General features: G+C 36.7%; 2 protein-coding genes and 1 non-coding gene across 13 annotated transcripts in view; 2 read left to right on the top strand and 1 right to left on the bottom strand.

The window, feature by feature from the left end:
• Positions 1-1,297, bottom strand: part of XRCC4 (X-ray repair cross complementing 4) — a 317,602-nt gene extending 316,305 nt beyond the window's left edge. For 5 of the 11 annotated variants that reach the window (XR_009354044.1, XM_059175401.1, XM_059175400.1 and 2 more), the window contains exon 1: positions 1,202-1,296. The gene's annotated coding sequence lies outside the window, so the exon portion shown is untranslated. The other 6 variants (XR_009354045.1, XM_059175403.1, XM_059175399.1 and 3 more) reach the window with 5 other exon arrangements.
• A 78-nt stretch (positions 1,298-1,375) lies between these two features.
• On the top strand, positions 1,376-22,710 carry TMEM167A (transmembrane protein 167A). Its single transcript, XM_059175409.1, has 4 exons — positions 1,376-1,497; positions 9,615-9,724; positions 14,102-14,136; positions 18,835-22,710. The coding sequence occupies exons 1-4, from the start codon at positions 1,495-1,497 to the stop codon at positions 18,903-18,905; spliced, it is 219 nt and encodes a 72-aa protein (XP_059031392.1). The 5' UTR covers positions 1,376-1,494; the 3' UTR covers positions 18,906-22,710.
• LOC131832921 (small nucleolar RNA U109) lies at positions 11,226-11,360 on the top strand. Its single transcript, XR_009354263.1, has one exon. It is a non-coding gene; the product is annotated as a small nucleolar RNA U109 (small nucleolar RNA).
• Positions 22,711-24,003: the final 1,293 nt, after the last annotated feature.

The following is a 24,003-nucleotide window of genomic DNA, read 5'->3' as shown; positions in this document are numbered from 1 at the left end:
AAAAGTACAGAAAAAGAGGAATGGGGATTTGGAATATAAAATCCTTAGAGAATTTTTGTTCAGAAGAGCAATAAATGAAGAAGTGAAGAAATGGAGAAGTGGAGAAAAGTTAAGAGAAGCATTTCTTAAAATTAAAAGAAACAACATGCAGGTCAAATGTGGGTCTTAATCTAAGAGCCACAGGGGAAAGAATATAAAAAATACGGGGGAGAAGAAGGACAAAGACAAACACGAGCACCCAAAGAGCCTTAATCTTAAACTGCTGGTGGCTATTTGGGGATTCGAGAAAACAAGCAGTTAAGTAAAACCATTATCTTTTAATATATGTGCCCATCAGTGAATTTTAAAAAAGGAAATCATGCAAAAGGAAACCATTATCAACACTAGATATAAAGTAAAAAGAGAGGACGGGGGATGAGGGAGGCTGACTACTGGTAAAAAAGGCAGTATCATTTTAATTTGAAAACCATATATTGGGTTCCCAAGAACTATGCGAACTGAATACATCAAAACTCTTGTTTCTCCATTTGGGTTATGCAAAGACAAAAACGGGTGGAAAATAAAGCTTCACCTAATGGGATTATCCAAACTAAAAGAAGCTAAATACACTGATTAAAGAGAAAGTTGGCATGCGATTCCTTTCCGTGATGGAACACTTCTCTAGAATACCTGTGCAACCACTCAACTCAGGAAAGGGCAGTTTCCTTCCCTTTGTTACTACACCAAGTTTCTTACTCCAAAGGGCCTAGTCGGCTTCAGGCTCCAGGTGAAACCAACGGACAGTTTACAAAGAGCGAGGGACTGGGAGACAGGCAAGGCCAGCGTCCGAAGTGTCCCACAGCCTACTCAACACAACCCTCCCGGATTCCAATGCCTTCCGACTTCCACAACAGACACAAGGGCACTGCAAAGGCGCTCTGCATTCTACAGAATCCCTCGGGTGCAAAGGGAGAAGCCGAACGGGGGGCGTAGCAGGTGCACACCCTGCGCCTACGTTGAGAGAACCAGGCGTCCCCGAGAGTGCATCAACACATTGAGGGGGCTCCGAGCTGGGAAAAATCATGCACTGAGGAATTCTAGAGGGAAATAATAGGGAACTAAAAAAGAAAGTGAGAAACAAACAAACAAACAAAGGACAGCACAGAGGACCATTACTATTCCTAACTTACTAAACTACGCAGCTCCCACTTCCGCACCCTACCTCTCAGTGCCTCCACTTCCGGTCTCCTCCAAAAGGCCCGCTCCCACAGACAGACGTCCCGCAGCCAATGAGAGTGTGGTCCACTTCCGCCCGGACGCATGACGTCTTTTAGCTCCTGCCTTTTCCGGTCGTGAGGAGCCTATCCTGGTGTCCGGGTCGCGCGGCTCGGGAGGAGGGACCCTGACAGGCCCAACCGGATGCGGGGAGGGAGCGAGAAGGGCAGGCGGGGCGTGCACGCCTCTTCCGCTCTGGGCCCGGAAGGGTGATGTGGCTGGGGCTTCGCCGGCCTCACTATGGTAAGAATTGGGGCGGTGGGGTCGCAGCCGAGCTTGGTGACGGGGCTCCGGGCGCGAGCTAGGGCTGGAGGGTTGGGCGGCGGCCCTGGGTGCGCGGGCCAGGGACCCCTGCCACGACCTTGATTCTGCCGCGGCTGGGAAGATGCTCAGGGCCGGGAACCATGTGGCCCCTGCACGCCCAGCCAGGGAGAACCGGGGCGAACCAGGGCCCATCGCCCCCAGAGAGATCCCGCGGTCGCAGGTCCCAGCGCCTTCTGCACAGTCCCCCTTTCTGACTTGTTTCGAAGAACTGCGCTGGTTGCCTTAACTCAGTCGTGTATACAGACGCTTTCTGGTCACTGGCTCCTGGAGGCATGGAGCTTCAGTTTGCGCGGATTATTTCGCGTTCTCTGACGTCTCTACGGGCCTGGTCCAGGTGTTTCACTGTTGGTCCAAACCCCAAGCTCCACATCTTAATTGGGGTCTGTTGAGGTAGTGACCTTTCAGGCTCCTCCTGCTTTACACACTGTAGGTTTTACTTATTGGCGATCTCTGGAGAAGTGGTTTTCCTTCTACGAATGTACTTAAGGTGGTGTTTGACCTCGGACCTGCCTTCCCCACAAATTTTTAAGGTTGTGTGTATTATTTTGTGTTATTGCAGATTCCTTTGATAGTTTGGGCCTCTTCGGAAAATTTAAAATGAGTCATAAAAAGTTTTCAAAAGAAATGCCTGGATCTCCAGGCAGAGAAAAAAGGTAAAATCAGCATGGCCAGAGGACAAATGTAGTGGTAGTAATAGTGAAATCTCCCAAGTTGTCTCAAGCCCTTTTGCCTTTGTTATGGTAAATGCCAACAGCCTCTACACCCGGTGAACTTAATGAAATGCAAGGGCCAGATGTTGCATTTATGAGCATATTTCTGGAGAAAGGATGCATGCCTTTATTATAGTATCAAAAACAACCATGAACCCCCAAAAAGTTATTGTGGAATGAAAGCTACTGAGCTTATGTTTCCAGAGGTTCCTGCAGAACCCCATACAGCACTAAACCTTTAGGCATTTAATTGAAAACTCATTATTTGTTGCTTTAGGCCTAGTACTTTGATTATAGATGGCACGCAAGTCACAGCGTCTTTCCTGGAGAACTTAGTGAGAAAACGGCAGTCTATTCTTAGTCAAGAATATACTCCAGCATCTTAGCCTAGCTACCACAACCCGATGAGTACATGTGCTCTTAGAGTGTCATTAGAAAACTGTTACTTATTTAGAGAATTTGATTCCTTTTTCATTTGAAAAAGAATAGATGCTGTTACTTGTTCTTCTCCTTTTTCTTTTCTCTCTCTCTCTCTTTTTTTTTTTTTTAATAATGTCTACCTGCAACAAGAGTCACATGCTCTAATGACTGAGCCAGCCTGGTGCCCCTAGAAATTGTCACTCTTAATTCTTGCAGATCTTCCTAGATGCTGAAGTTTAATCATTCTACTCATAGTACATGTCAGAGATTTATTTTCATCATCTTAGCTTCTTCAAACTAGCTACTAGCAAGACTGATACTGTGTTTAAGATGAACATTAATTTTTCAAAACTTCAGAATGCCTTTTTCTCCCTTTTAATATCCTTAAAAATTTATCTCAAGTTTTATCTCTTCCCAAAAATCCCTCCCTACCCCATCTGTTTTCTTCTCCTGGGTCTCTATTTGGGCATCCATATCCCAGTATATACCTCCAATGTACCTCCAGCCATAGCACTTACCACAAAAAACAAACAAACAAAAACAGCAATACATTATTTCTTCCCTCTCTAGCTGGAGCTTTCTAGAGACCAGGTCTTCTAATATCTTCTACATTACAATGACAGCTAGAGTTAGTACTCAGATGACTCTACGTCTGGGGAAAGAGAGTCCTGCCCAGTTCTGTCCAAATTTCTGAGCAGCAATAGTTTTTATAAGCTCCAAGTAATTTTTTTTTAAGATTTTATTTACTTATTATTTTAGAGAGAAAGATTGTGAGAATGAGTAGGGGGAGGGGCAAAGAGAGGGCGCCCAACAACGCAGGACTCCATTCCAGAACTCTGGGATCATGACCTGAGCCGAAGGCAGACACTTAACCAACTGAGCCACCCAGGCGCCCAAAAGCTTCAAGTCATTCTTACGAACAGCCAGGCTTCAGACCACATTTGACTCCAACTATTGAAAAGTTTTTCCCTTTTATCAGTTTTTGTCATTTCTGACTGTATGGTCAGGACACTTTTCTTCATAACAGGATTTGCACTTTGGCCTTTGGATACTTTTGTCCTATCAAATTATCAAGAACATGTAAATCATTTACTGCTTTTTTTTTTTTTTAAAAGTCTACTGCTTAGCATGATTCTATGTATGCTTTCTCCAATTAACACCTTTGATCCCCTTGTTGCTTATGTTTAGATCTCTGGTATCTATAAAACCACTCTGGAACTAAGCAACACAAACATGGCAAATGAATTATAGATACCATGACAGTGAGATGAAAATAAGTGCAAATGACCACCTGTGTTACCAATGGAGAACAGAATTGAGGTGCTTCTGCTCTAAACTGTACCTTTCCTCACAGCCATGAAAGTTCTTTAAGTGGAAAGGTTAAGTAGAAAAGGTCTACATTTTTGAAATAGGACCAATGAGATCAAATGGGTATTTAGTCCAGCTCCTCATTTTACAAGTGAAATTAAATTAAACTGATAATTTAGAGGTGCAGATTTATCCAAGGGCATATATGTATATTGATGTATTTCCTAAATTATGCAAGTGCATAGTGACCACTGATGTTAAGGAGACAGGTTCTTAACATTAAAACATCAAGTAATCCTGAAATTATTCAAAACCAAGAAATCCTGAAATAATTCAAAATAATCAATTTCTTGGTTTTGAATTATACCAAGAGAATTTGCCTACCTTACAGTAAGTGCTACCTTACAGTAAGCAACCAAGGTTGAACTACGTGCTAATAAACGTCAGTATTTCTGTGTGTTAATGGAAATACTATTAATCACCTGTGATTACTTATCTTGGGCAAGTGGGGGGGTTTGCATATTTATTTACAGGCTTCATTTATCCCTGCATTTCCATGTGTTCCAGTTTAAGAGAAAATAGTGATACGTATAAATTTACAAGTACAAACTTGTTGGAAAATGCTGGCCTGACCTAGATTTGTAAATGATAAAATGCTGACCCACTTTTGCAGTACTGTATAATTTTTATCACAAGTAGGTCAGGAATATCATTTCTGGGTCTCCTTCCACCTCTTGAGAGTGATAAATGACTAGTTGTGTGTAAAAAGCAGCAAGTTTTAAAACAAGTAAAATTGTTACTATTTGGAGTTTTAAAAATTCTAAGTCTTTGGTATTCAGCTCTTCTTTTAAAGTGAGTTTCAGTTAAACTGGAGGAATTAATACGTCAGTTACTTCCACATAAGATGCAGCCAACATTTGAAGCTCCCATACAGTGTTGTGCATGAAGAAGGCCCTTAATCAGCAATTGGTTAAACAGTTTATTTTGATAGTGCTAAAAATAAATGTATAAGCTATATCGAGCTCAAGTGATCCAGGACTAACGGAAGGCTTAGGCTTTTCTATAGATTAAGTGCAGTTAGCAACCAATCACTGAGCACTCCAAACAACTGTTCAGCATATTAATATGTATATTTCTGCTGCCTTTCTCATTGGTTCTTTGTGCCTTTATACTGCTGGGACCTTTCCCCTGTTTTTCTCTCTATTCCTAATGTTTCAGATGGTTTCTTAAACTATTTTTATATATACATTTAAAACAAAACCTTACACTGAATTCTTGCCTTATATCCAAACTTAATAGTTTGAATATTCACTTATGGCTGAAACAGGAAATTGTATCTTAGGTAAAATGATAAAAATTGAATTTGCAATAAATATTCCTAACTTCAAATTGACTTGAATAAGGAATTTTTAAAAAGATGTATTAACATCACAAGTAATTTCTTGTTTCAGCACTAAGCTTTGCATCAACGAATCTTCACCTTTTCATTGATAAATTATTTCATCTGCTGCAGTGGTGGCCAGATGAAAGTGAATTATCATTATTTCAGAAGGCCTAACAAATTGTGATTTATTTCAGAATGATTATGCAAAGGGACTCATCAAGTTGATTTCCTTCTGGTTTTGATAATTTATTTAGTAAAATAGCACTAATTATCTGAAGCGTATCAGGAAGTCAAGAGTAGTAGCTAGGTCTAAAAAAGATTTCATGATCTGAAAAAAAATTAAACATTAAGTGAATTTTACCTCCTGTATCACCTTTTATTAATCATCTTTTCCTCTATTTTGTGATCGGATTTGCTTACTTTTTTTCTTAGCTTCTTCCTTTTTAATATCATTTTCCTATTGAAAATCCCAATTATTTTTCTACAAGAACATGAACATCTGTTTCCTTTCAACCTGAGATGAAAAGTTTATATCAGCAGACAACAGATGCTAAGCATTAAAAGGAATGCTTAGGTAGGGTAAGAAATGGTAGGCTAATGTCTGTAGCTTTGAAACATTCTTGTTTTGTCAGAGTCTGAGTACATCTAAAAGCCTTTACCACCTAAGATTATTTGTTTAAATTTTAGGGTCTATAAACCCCAGAAACAAAGTTGTATGTATCATATATTGCACACTTATAAATGGGTTTTCCTTTATAAATGGTTTCACACACAAATGTATATATACACACCCCACTTCTGTAATAATGGGCATGTCTCTAAGTGCCTCTTAAATTCTTCTATTATATAAAAATTCAAACATAGAAAGGTAGAAAGAAGAGTATAATGAAGCCTCACATCCTCAGTGTTTCTTCAACCCCACACCTCCCACCACACACAATGGATTATTTAGAAACCAATCCCAGACATCCTATCATTTAAGCATTTTTTTTTTCACTACAACATTCAGGGAGAGAAAAAGTACACAATGCAAAAATCGTGAAATTTAGATACTCCATTAGGAACATGATAAACCTACTTTGTAAATTGATTTTCCAGCCACTCTACTACAACAGTCCTTTGCTTGATATAGTAAGCCTGCTCATTATTCCTTAAACATGCAAATTCCTAATTCTGTGAGGATGTTTTCCATGCTTTTGTCTCGTTGGGAGCCTGTTCTCTATTGTCAGTCTAATTGTGCCCTTTCTTAGTCCTTGCTTTCTCCTTGAAGCTTTTCTTGACTTTTCTTTATGAAAACAGCATTTTTTTTTGCCAGTATGGCTCAGTTGCTGCTTAATACATGCTACAAAGAATTGCTAGTTACTTTTTGAATGTATATCCTGTTCTAACTTGCTTATAACTGTTGTATGCCTCAGTTGTCTCATATATAAAATACAGGTATTAATAACATCTAACTCAAATATATGAGGATAAACAAAATAATCCCAACAAGCCTCCAGTGAATATCAGTTATTGTCATTAGCTATAGACTCCTAGAGGGAAGGAATCCTGCTATGTACTTTTTTAATCCTGTGTCTAGCCTCCTGCTCCCGAAAGAGTGGATAATAAATGTGTTTAGTTATGTTGACTGAAAAGAAATCTGTACTTTGTATTTCATGAGGTTGTTATCAAATACTGTATCAATATACTCACATACATGTTCAGAATATCTTTGAAAGATAAACATTGTGAAATACTGTCTTTTCTATATAGAATGTACCTTTAGAGTTCATTTATTGGTTTTTTTCAGGTTATAAAATTGGCATCACTTACTCTCATAAATGTAAAATTAAAATCCAGTTCAATAAGAAACCAAGACATACTAAAATATATCCTTTGTATATCCATGAAGAAGTGATTTGCATACAAACTAACTATTTAAATAGTAATTACAAATAAATTTTATATTTTCAGACCATAAAAATAACATTTAGGAAATCTGAGAAATCCAAAAGAGTTAAGAATTGGGCTAAAATTGGGGCGCCTGGGTGGCTCAGTGGGTTAAGCCGCTGCCTTCGGCTCAGGTCATGATCTCAGCGTCCTGGGATCGAGCCCCACATCGGGCTCTCTGCTCAGCGGGGAGCCTGCTTCCTCCTCTCTCTCTCTGCCTGCCTCTCTGCCTACTTGTGATCTCTGTCTGTCAAATAAATAAATAAAATCTTTAAAAAAAAAAAAAAAAAAGAATTGGGCTAAAAACTTTCCAAAGATAATCAGTGCTTTCTTCCTTCTTGTTTACATAAAGGTTTACACAGCTGAAGATATGTTGATTATGAAATTTTGTGTGCTGTTCTCCCCACTGCTTAGAATTGTACGAAGGCATTTTTTCTTTTTGCCTTTAAGAATATTGATGAATGGCATGTGTAATTTCTTAATATTTTGAATAGTTTATAAATATTTATCATAAAAATATATAACAGGTTAAAAAATATTGAGTTTCTGACAAGGCTAGTTCTTGTTTTAAGATTCTCTTGGCTGTTACTGCTTATTTCTTTTTTCATATGAACTTCAAAATCAGTTGTGTATTTCAAAAATAATTGGTTGGTATTGTCAACTTTAAATTTATAGATTAGCTTTATAATTTTGCTTTCCAATATAAGAACATGGTATCCCACTCCATTCTACTTTAAGGTTTTTCAGTACATTTAAATGTTTAGTCAGTTTTGTTCTTTAATATCAGTGCTGCGTTTCTTGTTAAGCTTATTCTTAGATACATCAGCTTTTTGTTCTAGTTGCTACTGTAAATAGAAACATTTTTTCCATTATGTCTTTCAGGCGGTTGGTAATGTCATTCTGAACGCTGTTGATTTAAATTATTTTACTTATGTACCCAGCCACCTTACTCAATTCCCTTATTGTGTGTGATTGGTTTTCACTAGATTCTTTTGGGCTTTTCAGGGAGCACTTAACAATTGTTTCTTTGAAAGTAACAGTTTTGCCTTTCTCAAAACATTTTGCAACTTTTTTTTTTTTTTAGATTTTATTTATTTATTTGACAGATAGAGACCACAAGTAGGCAGAGAGAGTGGAGGAAGCAGGCTCCTGGCTGAGCAGAGAGCCCTATCCCAGGGTCCTGGGATCATGACCTGAGCCGAAGGCAGAGACTTTAACCCACTGAGCCACCCAGGCACCCCACATTTTGCAGCTCTTACTCTTCGTCTAACTTCTGACACCATAGGAGGGCCTTCTGAGTTTACTAAATAAGCATATTGCTAGGTACTGTGTGAGATTGATACATTTTATCTACCTTTGTAATGGAAGTATTATTCTTATATTACTATATATAGTGCTATTCCTGCACTTTTAAAAAATTGTTTTAGTTTTTAAGCCATTACTTCTGGTCTCCTGTGTGATAGGTACACAGTCAGATACCTGATGAGATGTTGTCTACTTTCAGGGATGAGCATTATAAAATGTTTAACAGTTCCTGTGAGAACAGAAAGGAGAGTTCTATATGAAAAAAAGGAAAGGGGGAGGCCAGTGGGTTCAAGGAGACTTCCTGGGAAAGATAATGCTTCAACTGAATTTTGAATAGACTGAGCCCACCTCAGTTTTCCTTTACTGGAAAACGGATTTCCTGGGATACCTGTGTTAAATTTGTTAAGTAAGTTTTAAAGAATGAACAGTAAATGAGCAAGTGGTTTTCCTTCACCAAAATCTAATAGCTTAGTTTAGTCAATGCATGGAACATGATTGCTTAAATTTAAAGCATTCTTATCCTAACAATTTCAGAATTGAAAGAAACTTTAGCCAACATTTAGTCTTATATACCCACTCTCCACCCAGTTTACAAATGTGAAAGAGAGACTGAGGTTAACCGTTCAGAGCCAAACTCAGAGCTTGTAAACTCTGTGCCCTGCCTAGTAGTCTGGGCTCCTAAAACATCTGTATTAATTACATATTGATTTAGTTTTGGATCCATGACATTTTCGGTAGTGTTTTCAAGTTCTCACATTTAGAATTTTTATTACATCTTCTGCATTCCTTAGCCCAAAGAATGGAGAGGGAAGTACACTCTCAGAATATTTTATGATTTGGGGTTTTAAGTGTTCACAGACATGCCATTCTGTTTGTCTTTGAGAAAAACAAAAGTTTAATTCTTAATATGGAATTGTCTGGCATTTTTTACCTATGCTCTTTTTCTTGTGATAATAATTTTTTTCTTTTTCTCTTTTTAGTCTGCCATTTTCAATTTTCAGAGTCTGTTGACAGTAATCTTGCTGCTTATATGTACCTGTGCTTACATCCGATCCTTGGCACCCAGCCTCCTGGACAGAAATAAAACTGGGTATGTTACTAATGATACTTAACCACCCAAATTAGGTCCTATAGACATTGAGGGTAAATTACCATAAAGGTCATTAAATAATTTAGTTCCTATATATAACTTCATTTTGTAACAGCTTTCTACATTATTTTCTCTGTTTTTAATAAATAAAAAGACAAATATCAGAAGTGACCTGAAATGTGTCTATAAAAAGTACACTTAAAAAGATATTACAGGGTTTTTTTCATCTGGAATTAGAAATACAATTTAGCACTTTCAAAGATCGTATTTGGCCTTAACTTTTTATGCAATAATCAGTAAAGCTGGTTATTTAAAAAAAAAACAAACAAACAAACAAACAAACAAAAAAAAAAAACAAGTTGGTTATCATGGGTGGTTCAGTGGGTTGGGCCTCTGCCTTTGGCTCAGGTCATGGCCTCGGGGTCCTGGGGTCGAGCCCCACATCGGGCTCTCTGCTCAGCAGGGAGCCTGCTTCCTCCTCTCTCTCTGCCTGCCTCTCTGCCTACTTGTGATCTCTTTGTCAAATAAATAAATAAATTTTAAAAAAAAAGCAAACCAGAGACTATGTGATGAAAGCTATGTAAATTTTCTTTGCCTTGAGTATTTATTAATTTCTAAGAGAAATCGTCTTAATCCTTCCTTAATAAAAGCCTATACCTACTTAATCATTTTAAGAAACAAAAGAATGAAAGAATATACTTCACATAGGAATAGTTATCTCCAGCACCTGTATTGGGCCAAATTAGGATCCTGCAAGGTCAAATTCTGTTTTTCAACTAATAAAAATCTGCAAGAGGCAAGGTGATAGCTATGAGAGTAATAATTTCAGCTTTTTCCTTCACCTTCATTCTATCTTTGAGGACATAATTAGCATTTATTCAGACATTGTGTCATCTAAATTATTTAGCTTTTGTTACCATTTCTTCCTTGTTATTTCCTAGGGTTGTTGAAATATATATAAAGGCATAAATAGAACCTCTAACCAGTTTCAAATATTAAAAATCCCTAATCCTGTTCTAATATACTGATCATCTGTCTCTGTTAGCCTGAGGGATTTTATTCAAACTGCTGATGTTATTTGTCCAACAGTTTTTGTGACAATGCCCTTCTTCCTTTGTAGACATTGACTTTTCATCACGTTTTTTTTCTCTGAAGTCCTCTTGCACTTAGTCTTCACTTACTATGTCCATTTTTTAAAATCAGATGAAATTACATAGTATTTTGTTCCTTTGTTGAAGTTCCTTAATCTTACTTGTTGCTTAGTTGTGCATGAAGCCTTTCCATGCAACTAAATGGTTTTATTCTTTCCCTTCTGCAACCCCTATTGACTTAAAGTATATGGTAGAAACCAGTAAACATCCTCATTGATGTTTGGCTTGGTATTGTAATATAATACGTAACTACCTAATAAGATATTTAAGTGTTTATTTCATTATAAAAACAATCACGTTAATGGAATAGAATATCGATGCTTTGCTGCTGCTGTTACGGATAAAGTAGGTTGCATGTGGAAAAGTCTGCTCCTCATTCTTTGGGGAGCAGGAATACATCCATTACATGCTACATTAAAAAAGGAGTTCTCAGGGCTGCCAACCTTACAGTAGAGGTTGAGTAGTAGTATATTTCTCCTACATATAAGACCAAAGAACTAGCATGCCTACTTCTGTACTTTGAAGCATGTGCTCATATAGTCAGCTGCTTGAAGGCTTTTTTTAAAAACTTTGCTTCTATTTATATAAATGTTAGGCCCCATTTTGACTCGTACATTAGGAATATTTTCTCTGGGAGCAATTCTTAGTGGGTCATTGTCCTTTTATAGTATATTTTCTTTTGAGACTCATAATAAACTGTCCTTTCATTATAGTGAATATCCCATGTTTAAGTAGAGATGTGTATGCTAACTGGACAGTAGAGTTTCACTCTTGAAAATAACAATTTTTTTGCTGCTTCAAATAATACAGAACTAAAATCAGCAATAAATTATTGCTACTTTGCCTCATTTCCTGTTATCATAGACTTGATTAGCTTTATCAGCATATATACTTACTGGCTTATAGCCATAGAAACCAAGCAGCATAATTGTATTGGTTTTTCCTAACTAATAAAGTTCCTGTGTTCTAATAAATAGCATTTGGGGCACCTGGGTGGCCCAGTTGGTTAAGTGGCTGACTCCAACTCAGGTCATGATCCCAGGATCCTGGGATTGTCGCTGACTTCGACTCAGGTCATGATCCTAGGATCCTAGGATAGAGCCTCCATGTCTGGCCTCCCTGTTCAGCAGCAGAGAACCTGCTTCTGCCTCTGCCTGCCACTCTGCCTACTTGTGCATTCACATGCACTTTCTCTCTCCAATAAATAAATAAATATCTTTGATAAATAGCATTTTGCATATTACAGAAATATGTCTAGGTAGAGAAATATAAGGGAAAGGCCTAAGTAGTACTGATAAATCTCTAAGTTGCTTGAGTTAGGGAATTTTTTTTTTTATTTATATAGTTTTTAGTATAGGTGTTGTAACAATTCCCTAATGATGCTTTGAGTTATTTCTAGGTTATCAAACCTGAACTGATCCTGATTGTGATCTTATAGTTTTAGATTATGTTCTGTGGGACTCTGAGCTTCTCATGGAGGAGCTTCAGGTGTCCTGCCACTGGGTCCCTCATCCACAGCTTTAAATCTATGGGCATGTTATACTCAATAGATTTTGAGAATCAAGGAACCATGGCATTGCAAATGACTAACTGATTGTCTTCAGTTTTTTTGATGATATGTAAGCCAATTTTAAGTGACATCTAAAGTTACTATCACATGTGCCTTTATATATATATTTTTAAGATTTTATTTATTTATTTGACAGATCACAAGTAGGTGGAGAGGGGGGCAAAGAGAAGGGGGAAGCAGGCTCCCTGCTGAGCAGAGCGCCCTATGTGGGGCTTGATTCCAGGACCCTGAGATCATGACCTGAGCTGAAGGCAGAGGCTTAACCCACTGAGTTAAGACAGTGGGTTAACACAGTGTTAACCCAGCCCATTAGTTACTATTCTGAAGAATTTCTTTGCAATAATGAAATCAATCCTTATAAAAAGCCTATGAGGGTGAGTTTCTATTGAGAAAATTTGCTTACAGTTATGTAGCCAATTAAGTAGGATTAAACTTGGGCACAGTCTGGGCCTTATATTTTCTTATATTATTTTCAAAAATATCTTTGATCTTTGTCCTTTTATTCCTATAGTAAAATTGTTGCACCTGTCAGAATATCCATCCTTCAAAATAAACTTAGTTATATTTCAAAGGAGGAATATATATAGAACTTAATTGAACCAGTAATTTCTTTCATTCTTAACCACTCATTATTATTTATCAGCCAGCCATCTCTTAGGGCCTCCCCCCAAAAAAAGCATAACCTAAATTTCCCTGGAATTTACATATTTCAGTTTTGTTACTACACCACTCCTAACCTACTGCAGTAATTACTACTAATTTATCTTGATTTGTAGCTATGTATAACACCATTCATAATTCTCCTCTTTTGTCAGAGCAACAAAATAGTTGTCTACAATGTTTTCATATCTTTTAGCTATCTCAGTTACTCAGTTGATTTTGTTTTAAATCTTCTACTTTTTATACATGCTGAATAAGTGGTATATGCATATAATTTGTATTTAATTCATAGTATATTCATGCAAAGAATGGTGATGAACACTTCATTCTAATTCTTATTTTCAGAATGTATGTGTTTTAAATGTCATATTTAGTTAACTCATACACAGACTACCTTAAACTAGGATTTTGTACTTAAATTGAAAACATAGGCACCTATTTTTATATCCTTCCTTATTGAGTGACATAGTTATGTAAATGCTATCACTGGAGTTCATGGTTATAAATCCTTTAAATATAGAACTACATTCTATAAAAAGTAATTTTTATAAAAAATTACTTTCTATAAAAAGTTTTATTTTTTAATGGCAAAAACACCCAAATCAACTGTGTTCATTTACCATTTTCTCAAAATTAATGTTTATGTAAATTGGCATATATATTTTCTACTTTTGAGAATTAAGCACTTGAAGTTGACTGAGTCAGTTCTGCAGTAAAAAAACACTGTGCACATTTTTGCTGCACGTATTAATTTACTGTGCGTTTAACCTAGGATACGACATATATTCCAGTTTGTAACAGTTTATATACACTGACATTTGATAAGCAAGTGTGTCCTACTTTACTACATAAATGGTGGTTCAATACCAAATTTCAGTTTTGAAGTATCAAAAGGTAAAAATGCCAGTTTGTATTGAATGCTCTGTAGGTTACTGAGAAAATGATTAACCTTTCTCACTAATTAATAGCTACTATTTCCTTTTTTATTACATGCAGATTGTTGGGTATATTTTGGAAATGCGCCAGAATTGGTAAGTGTCTGTTATAATCGCCACATCTTCAGCTGTAAATTGTTGGGCAGTTTACTTATGCCATATTCACAGAAGGCAGACATCTGTTTTAAAACCGCAGGCTTCCCAATTTTGAGCAGTTTTGCAAAAGTTTGTCAAATTCCCCCACACTCTTATCCTTATGCTATTTAATACTAGACATGGTAGATACCACATTAAGACTTAATTAGCAGGAAGATGGAAACTACAAGAAAAATCTAATTCAAATATCAAATGCTATGCATTCCTAGTGTTGAGATTTTAGACAAACATGTACAGTTTATAAGAATGCACACATTCTTATAGAGCATGCTGCTCTGTATAACAGGTACTATTTTGATAAAAAGGATGAATTTTCCATCTAATGGAAGGCCCGCTAAGCAGTCGTCTAAAATTAATCACTTTATTCCCCTATGCTAAGTCCAAGAATGTTATTTGTTGCTTTTGGAAAGCATTCACTGTTTCACCTGTCAAACTCCTGTGATCATAACTGAATTTTGTTCTAATTGATTAAAGTTAAATATGATTATATTCTAATTTCTCATAGTAAAATTAGTAGTGTCATTGTATGTTTTTGTTCAAATAATAATATACTCTTAGCCCATCCCTATATGTATATAACATTTAGCAGAGTGCCTAGTTCATAGTAGAGACTGAAATGATTGACAAGTGAATGAATTAAAATGTACTTACTGATGTAATCCACCAGTGTTCTTATAATAGACTTTACCCTTTTTAACATAGCTAGTTCCCAAAAAAAAAAAAAAAAAAAAAAAAAAAAGGCATTACAGAGCAATTTGTGATTGTTCCACTTGGACAGAACAAAATGGATATTTCTCCTCTTTGGAATTATTTACATGACCCCCTGAAAAAAAGCTAGGTTTTAGTACTCTTCCAATATTTAATTTGTATGTTACTATTTTCTTTTATAAAGATAAGACTTCCTTAAAAAAAAAAAGTTGCTGTATTTGACAGTATAATTAGTCTGATAACAACCTGAATTACCCCAGTGGATCGCTTTAAATAGGGGGAATTTAGGAGTCATGTCCCTTAGATAAAATGTGTTCCATCCAGAGTATTATGTTTTCGTTTGGATTCATTTATCATAGATGTGAAAGATTTAGAAGATGGTCCATAACAGGAAACAAAATTGATTAAACATTGAGAACTACAAACTAAGATTTTGTAACATTTTAGAAATACATTGTTAGCCACGGATATAAATAATTATGAGAGAGCAAGTTTTCTTCCTTTGAGCTTTTAATACTAGGCAAGACCCATTAACAGTGAAGTTGTAAGCTTCACACAAATTACATAGAAGTCCTTTCAGAATATGTTACGATTAGATCACAAGATTCGTTGGTCTTTCAGGTGTCTTACTATAGAAAATGACAGTGTACTATAAATAGTTTCAGTGAAGGCCCTCATCTTAATGTATTGATTATTGAAACAGACTTCTTCTTGAGAATTCACTGTGCTTTTAACATGTTAAACTGTCCTTCCTCAATGTTCTTTGGACTTATTATCTCTTAGGGTGACTGACATGTGAATCTTTCTTTTGTAGAAAAGATCATTGACTTTAGATAGGTAAAGCACCAGGGATAGCCTAGATAAGTTGTTATCAATCAGGACATTTTAATGGTGTCTGGAGACATTTTTGGTTGTCACCACTAGAGTTGGGGGGACATATACTGAGTACAGATCATGGATGTTGCTAAACATATTAAAGTGCACAGAATAGCTCTTCACATAGAATGAGCCCAACATGTCAGTAGTGCCAAAGTTGAGAGGGCTCAGCCTAGATTTACAGAGATCTGTGGTACAGACTTAACTGACATCCAGTCATTCTCAACAGCTGCAAAGCCTAAAATAACAGTAGAAATCTTAATCACCTTAAAAATAACTAAGAAGGAAGAAGAGATCAAGAGACAGAAGAGCACCCTTGATGGCTAATTCTGATAGCTAGTAGTAAATGTAAATATGTGTAAAGCAAACTGTTTCAAAGCCAAGTCACCAAAGAAATGAAATAATATTGTCAAGGAACAGAGTGCAAAGAATACCTCAAGTAAACTACAAAACGAGAACATAATGGAAGAATAGGACAGTTCAAATACAGTAAAATTCTCTGAATCAGAAGAATACTGAATATTCACTGGTAAAAATATAAGAAGTCTAGAGTTAGGAGATTGAGCTTTCATCTTACTATTATGAAGTTGCTAATTCACAAATAAAATACTTAAATTAAGGGATTTTAAGTTAAATGTGAAGGTATTTTAAATCCATTTTGTGTAATAAAATAGAGAAGTGTATACAGCTTCATTCAGTAGCCAACCCAGGTGACCCTTTTCACAATCATTACTTAAAAGTATAGCTGAAAGTTTAAGGCATCTAGTCTGTAGCTCTCTTAATGGTTTCCTGTGATATCATCTATTTTGATGTCTAATTATAAATTGTGCCTTTCTTTTTGCTTGGTCAGTTACTATTTTCATTTTTTCTCTTGACTGTATGAGTGTCATACGTTAAATGGTTCGGTTAAAGTGTTCGTTCATGCCAGTTATGTGAAAGCAGTAGCTTTTCATTTTGGCAGAATGGCCCCAAAAACGTTGATGCTGATAGGCAGAATTTCCCAGCCACATGCTCCTCTCTTATCTTGACACAGAATATATCCACCAAGAAAGGATACAATTTTAATAGGAAAAGGTCCAGCCAAATCATCTTATCATGTTACACATCACGTTACAGCAACTGTTTCACATTCACTTAAACAGACCTAAGACCAGACAAGAAGTAACATTCTTACCCAAGTTCAACTGAAGATGTTTAGTTCTACCACATGGCAGTCTCTTTCAAGAAAATCAAAAACAGGAAAATGAAACCCATGTGTAATTATAGCATTCTAAGTTGGAAGATGAGGAAAAGAAGAACTTCCTCAAAACTTAATATCCAACAGATGGAGAGGGCAATATTAATTTTTTCTTTTAGGTGTTTAATAAGACGATATTGGACAATTAGAGTATCTAGCCCTAATTAGAGTGACTGGCTTGCTTATGAAATCCACCTGAAAATTATGTCTGAATAAGGTTTGGTTTTGTTTGATAACTTGCCGAAAAAATTAACATCAGTTAAAAATGATGACCCAGGTTATTTTTTAGTTTAAATTGTTTTGTTTTGTTTTTTTCCTCTTGAGATAGCAGCATTGTGAAAATGCTGTTGTCTCACTTTTTAAATTTTCCTTTAGCTAGAAAGCAGCCCAATGTCTATGGACAGAAAAATACTTTCAGAAAAACAATGAATGTTTCTTCTACTTATATGTGTATATCTTCTGTGAATATTGTTACTGAGCAGACACAAAGGTAAAATTAGTAACAACATAACTGTGTGAGCTCTTTGAGAGGAAGCTCTGAAAAGAAAAAATGACCTTGAGGATTTTAGTTGATGAGGATGGTCAAGATTGACATTTTCCAGCGGTAATTAAACTTGCCAAATAAAACAGTCCTTGCTGAAGGAATTTAGTTACTAGAGGGGAACTAATTTTATTTTATTTTATTTTAAGATTTTATTTGAGAGAGACAGAGATAGGGAGAGAGAGCACCAGTGGGGAGGAGAGGGAGAAGGAGCCTGGGGTGATCACGTGAGCTGAAGGTAGACACTTAACTAACTGAGCCACCCAGGTACCCCAAGAGAGCTAATTTTAAACATAGAAAAACAAGTGAGGGGAGTATATATAGTCTCTACTACAACACCAGGTATATGCCCATGATTATTTCTAGAAGTAGCACATCACTCCCTCTTCTTTCTTCCTTTCTCATGTACCCTCAAAATAGCATAAGTGACTGGTGCTTTGTGGAACTCTGCAGCCCTTCAATAAATGACAAGCAAGAAAGAACAAAATGAGTTTGGGATAACTCAAAATCACAGGGTCACTGTTTGTAAGACAGCTTCAACTCCATTCTACTTCAGGCAAAGGAAAATCTCCAAGTAAAAACAACTTTTAAACACATGTGAAAATTGACTCATAAAAGTGGCTGTTTTGAGTTCTACATTTCTAGCCCAAGAGTAATCAAAGTTTCTCTTTAAACTGCAGTTAGTTAACATACAGTGTAATACTAGTTTCAGATATACAATATAGTGATTACAATACTTCCATGTATCACGAAATGCTCATCAGGACAAATACACTCTTTAATCCCCACCACCTGTTTCACCCATTCCCCCCCACCCACCTTCCCTCTGGTAACTATCACTTTGTTCTCTCTATAGTTAAGAGTCTCTTTCTTGAGGCATCTGGGTGGCTCAGTCGGTTAAATGACTGCCTTCGGCTCAGGTCATGATCTTAGGGTCCTGGGAACGAGCCCTGCATCGGGCTTCCTGCTCGGTGGGAAGCCTGCTTCTGCCTCTCCCACTCCCCTTGCTTGTGTTCCCTCTCACCCTGTGTCTTTCTCTGTCAAGTAAATTTTTTTTTTAAAAATCAGCACAATTTAGCTCATTCTGTATTGTACTTGCTTTTATGCTGCAGCCACTGCTTGTCTGGCCCATCTCCCCAAATGTATGGGCCCCCTAGCTAAGAACTTTATCTTGAGCCTCATGTACCCCTCACCCCTCTCCCGTAGTAACCTTATCATATCCATGATAACTTAAATTCAGTTAATCAACATAAACATCTCCCCTTTTTTTTAATAGGTGAACGGAAGAGTCCTTACGTTGCAGTATGCTGTATAGTGATGGCCTTCAGCATTCTCTTCATACAGTAGCTTGGAAGAATATCAGAATTTAATTGCCATCAGATTTCAGTATGGGAAAGGACTTATTTACAGAAAATAATGGAATGAATGGTTAACCCTTTTATCTTTGAACATTGAATGAGATAAATTTCCAGCTGCTGTTCTCTATTTTTATTATTGGACCAATGTTCTATATAAATAGGATGTAACCATTTAATACTCAAAGAGTTTAATATGTCTGTAACAATCAACCTCAGTACTGTCACTACAATATAACATTCTGCAAATGTTATTCTGTATGTCAGATACCAGTTTTTCGTGAGGTATCTCTAAGGCGCATAATAGGAAACAAAATTGGTAAATGACCTAAGTTTCTTTCACTGTGATTTGGGAATGATAAATCCTTATAGAATGAGACATTTTTCTGGACTAGCTTTTTTATTGGGGAAAATGTTCAATTTGTGTTGGTAAGGATTGCATTCATATTTAATAATGCTTGCTTTTTCCTCTGGTCACACCAGAGCATTAACAGAGTACCTCGAAGCAAACTCGCTAGTGTATCACAGGTGTCTCAGCTATTTAAAACAAGCTATGCAGTTCTTAAGGAGGAAGATAAATGAGATCAGACTTAAGAGTAGTACTGGGAAGATGTTCATATTTAGCATAAAAGAGTTTAGAATAACTGACTGGTATAGTAGCCTCTGAAAATTTGACCGGCTATCATTCTCTAAGACTGCGTACTTAGAGTGAAGATAGCAAAATAGAACAATTACAGAATGATAATCCTGTTTGTGTTTTTCATTCTTTTTAGTGTCAGGTCTCCACTTACTTTAATTGCCCCAAAACACAAACTGTATTTTGTGTGTTTTTAAATACAGCACTTTAATGTGTCTAGTTTACTTTTTATATGTCAACTTGAACGAGAATCTTCTGAATAACTCAGTAGGTGATGATAAACAGTTTTCAGATCTGTTATCCATGTAGCTCATCATAAGTGTCTTTGGGTTTTGATAACAAAGAAATAACTTCAACAGTTTCCATGAAAGCAAGAGAAACATTTGGAATATGACTAAAAAATTTTGCAGTAGAGCGTTATTAAAAGTTCAGTTAACATTTTTTTCAGTTTCAGCTGAAATTCAAGCTAAAAGGAACATAAACATCTTAGCTAAAAATTGCCCATTGTAGGTAATACTAGTTAGATATTGTCCTCAGCTATTAATTCCTTTTCTTTTTTTAAGAAAACTATTTAGAGTTATTTGAAAATGAGGCTGCCAGTAGCTCTTTCTGTAGAAACAACGTTTGGAACTAAAAGCCATCTATTTTTAAAGACCACTTTAAAGTACTTGAAAAGAATTCTAGGAAACATAAGAAAAGCTTGTTAAGCATTGCTTGCTTTTTTCACAAAAGATAAAAGCTGCTATAGGCTATCAATATAATTGTTTATTTTACATTTTTGGCATATCTCTCTGGCCAAAATTTACATATTTTGCTTTAGAGAGGGAATCAGGTTATGATCATTGTGCCTACTCTGAACTGTCTCTTGGGCTTTGCATTAGGTCAAGAATTTTCAGGGTATCCTAAAAATAGGACTCTTATCAGCATATACATGCAGAGTAAGTCACCTTTCTGGGTCTGGTTTCTGAGCCCATCTGTTGTCCCACTCTCCTGCCAACTAGACTTTCCGAAAGCTATGTCAACTAATCTTTTATATGCTAGCACAAATCTAGTATGAATAAAGGCAAGAATATTCTAGATAATCAGTTCTAGGGCATTTCTTTAAATTTGGCATTTTGGAGAAGCCTAGAGGAAGAAATAATTTCTTTGAAAAATCTGTGGTAACGTACAAAAAATTTTGCTGTGTGTAGATGCTCAACAGAGTGGGAGGCAGCTCATTTCTGACCCCAGACACTGTGACCTTTTGAAACACAAGCTCTTTGGGACACAGAGAAAAGGATTCTATGATTCTGTGAAGAAAAGCAATTAGCATTTTCTTTAATGTAGTTTTTTCAACGAGCTACCACTGAATCCTATTCTCTAACCCAAAAGGCAGCGTAGGTAGTTTTAGGCCCACAGAATATTCAGATACTCCTGTTGTGGTCTTGGTGGGGTGGTAGGATGCAGAAGAGAATTAAGGATCAATTTAGCATCAGATGGACTGTCTCTGTCACAGAGACTTACTGCAGGGCTGGAAGGGATGGGTGGTGGGCACTGAAGTCCACAGCTTACCAAGGTTTGAATACTCTGCGTAACCTCTTTCCTGGCTCCAGAATTTTTTTATTCCATCTCTCCTGGAAATTGTTCGGTGCTGATATTTTAGTTCCTGAATGGGCTCAGCTGTGTCCATGGCAGGAACCGGTCTTCTTTTGGGGCAGTCTTAAAAGATGGTCAGTCAAAAAGCCATTTAGTCTGTTGAATTCCCTGCATGTCTTAAAAAAAAAATCTGGAATCAAATCCAGTGTCTTGTAAATACCTGTGCTTCTATGCTAGGCATTTTCCATGTTCAAATGCAAAATAGCCCCTTCATACTGGGAAGAATAGTAATAGGTAATTTGTAACAGATTCCTTCACCCTAGTAATAGGCAGATCAGTCTCATTTTATCTTAGGACCTAGAAGAGGTCAGAATGAAGTGACAAAGCAAAAAATGAACATTCTCTCCCTAGTTTTGTGGGAAAGACCTAGCATTTTGTAAATAGAATTTATACATTTGACCATTCTTTCAAGAAGCATTTATGGAGTACATGTAGTACTTTAGCACTGAAGACAGAAAAGCAAGTACATAACTTCTGTCCTCTAGTAGTTCACAGTGCAGTAAATGAGAGAGATGAAATTACTTATACAAACTGCAATGTGATAGTGCTTATTACTGAAATAATGCTGGGATTCTAGAAGAAAATAAGGGTGACACCTTAGAGGTAAGAATTTCCTGCCAGAGAAGCAGTGCTTAAGCTGAATTTAAGAGCAGTATGCAAAAGCACCAGTGGTATATTATGAACTATAAGCATCTAGCTTGTTGTGCCACTTGGGGAGTATCAAGACAATAAGCCTAAAAAGGTGAACTGAGGCTGGATCCTAGAGGGTCTTGTATTTTTTCTCACTACTATCACCTACCTCAAAATTGAAGTTAAGTGTATGTTCCCTCCTGCCTGACAAAAAGACTTGGGGGAAAAAAATCTTACGTGTATGTGTAAACAAAGTTAAATATATCCATGCAAACCTTAATTTGGACCAGGAATACAATAGTATACTCTCCGGAGACTCACCTGAGTAGTCTGTAAAGGCGAGGTAACATTAGTTCTGTCACGTATTTTCAGCAACTCTCAAAAGCTTATACTCGTCACTGCCTAAAGCAGCCATGATTCCTAACGCACACATCCGCACAAGAGGCGGAGGGGGTTGCACTGTGTACATTTTCTGGGTGCAAAGGAAAGATTTCTAGGAAGCAAGGACCTGCACTCTCTTCAAAGTCTTTGGGAAGTTACTGGATCATAGGAAGCTGAAAGGAATTGAAGATTCTTAGGGACCGCTTTGAACTATCTCTGGTGTTAAGTAAACAGTAGACGTTCAATATCAAAGTGAGTAATAGCAGCATTGTGAATACGACAGCCTCGTCAGTCTAAATCAGCAAGTTACTACTGGCTTCCAAACAGCTTCATAATTATGTCATGCATACACTGCCTTCCATGGTTTCTTTTACTTCACCCTAAATCAGTACCAAAATAATTCGAAATGCAACTCTGGCATCAAAAAAGGGGGAAGGTGGAAATCTATTTCCTGTGATTTTAAGACAACAGAATCATCCTGTGTTGTGTAATAAAAATCAAAACAAACTCTCAAGAGCCTCCCAATTTTGTCTTACTGTCAGATGAGTGAGAACAGTTTCTTAAGAGGTTAAAAATTGAAATTGGCACCTTTTGAATAAGATGGGGAAAGAGAAATGTTTCTGTTAATTTTACCTGTATTTTAATTCATGGCTGGTCAAGATTCTGGGGGAATTTTTTTTTATGTTGTTTTGCATCTTAAAGCTGTTCTATTATATTGCCATTTCTCTGAGTGAACCTTCAAGAGCCTAAATGACTTGCTTCAGATATGAAGTCATTAATTCACACACCCCCAGACACAGTAGAAATTGGATTCTGAATGAAAGTGACAGTATTAATATTTGACAGTACTTTAACCTTGTCTTCCACTAAGAGTCTTAAAATACCCAAAACATTCAGTCCAAAATCTGTGAGCAGTGTCCATCAGTTATTCAGACAATTTACACCATTTATTAGGAGATATGATAAAATTTATATATACAATGTGCCTTGCTTTGCACAGCATGGTCTTTCTACAATTACCTTTCCAGCAGTGAACTGACATAGATTAAATTTTTGTTACACCTGTAACTAGAAAGGATGTATTTAACCAAATGAATTGGAACAACTATATTTTTTAGTTGAACTTTGAACTCAAAAAGCATTTCAGGGGGCACCTGGGTGGCTCAGTGGGTTGAGGCCTTTACCTTCATCTCAGGTCGTGGTCTCAAGGTCCTGGGATCGAGCCCCGCATCGGGCTCTCTGCTTGGCAGGGAGCCTGCTTCCTTCCCTCTCACTCTGCCTGCCTCTCTGCCTACTTGTGATCTGTCTGTCTGTCAAATAAATAAATAAATAATCTTTTAAAAAAAAAAAAAAAAAAAAGCATTTCAGGTATGAATAGAAAACACTATCTCAGTTATTTCCTTCAGTGTATACCGTAAACCTCCCTCACTACTCCATAACTGCCAGTTAATCTGAGACGTTATGGAGAAAAATCCCTAAATTTCTGATTCCTAACTCAGGTCAAAACAATTCAAAATGGCTTTGCTTGAGACCACTGAATTTAACATAGTGGGAAAGCAAAATCTGTTTTCAATTCAGAGAGCTTGTATTAATTTCCTTAACCATAACAGATTTGTCTGGAAAAAACATAAATATTGGAAATAAGGGTAAATCACTTCACAGACACTATATGGAGGATGAGAACACTCAAGAACTGCAAAATACCAGGGCTTTATTTGGTAAGGGAAGTAACCTGGGAACAAATGTATAGTGATTGAGGGTGTGTAGCCAAATTGCCAAAACATGTAATTTATGAGTCATTTCAACA

Source organism: Mustela lutreola, chromosome 5 (genome assembly GCF_030435805.1).
Source record: "Mustela lutreola isolate mMusLut2 chromosome 5, mMusLut2.pri, whole genome shotgun sequence".
NCBI classification, from domain to species: Eukaryota; Metazoa; Chordata; class Mammalia; order Carnivora; family Mustelidae; genus Mustela; species Mustela lutreola.
Note: the sequence above shows the minus strand (reverse complement) of the source record. Positions and strands in the feature narration are given on the sequence as shown.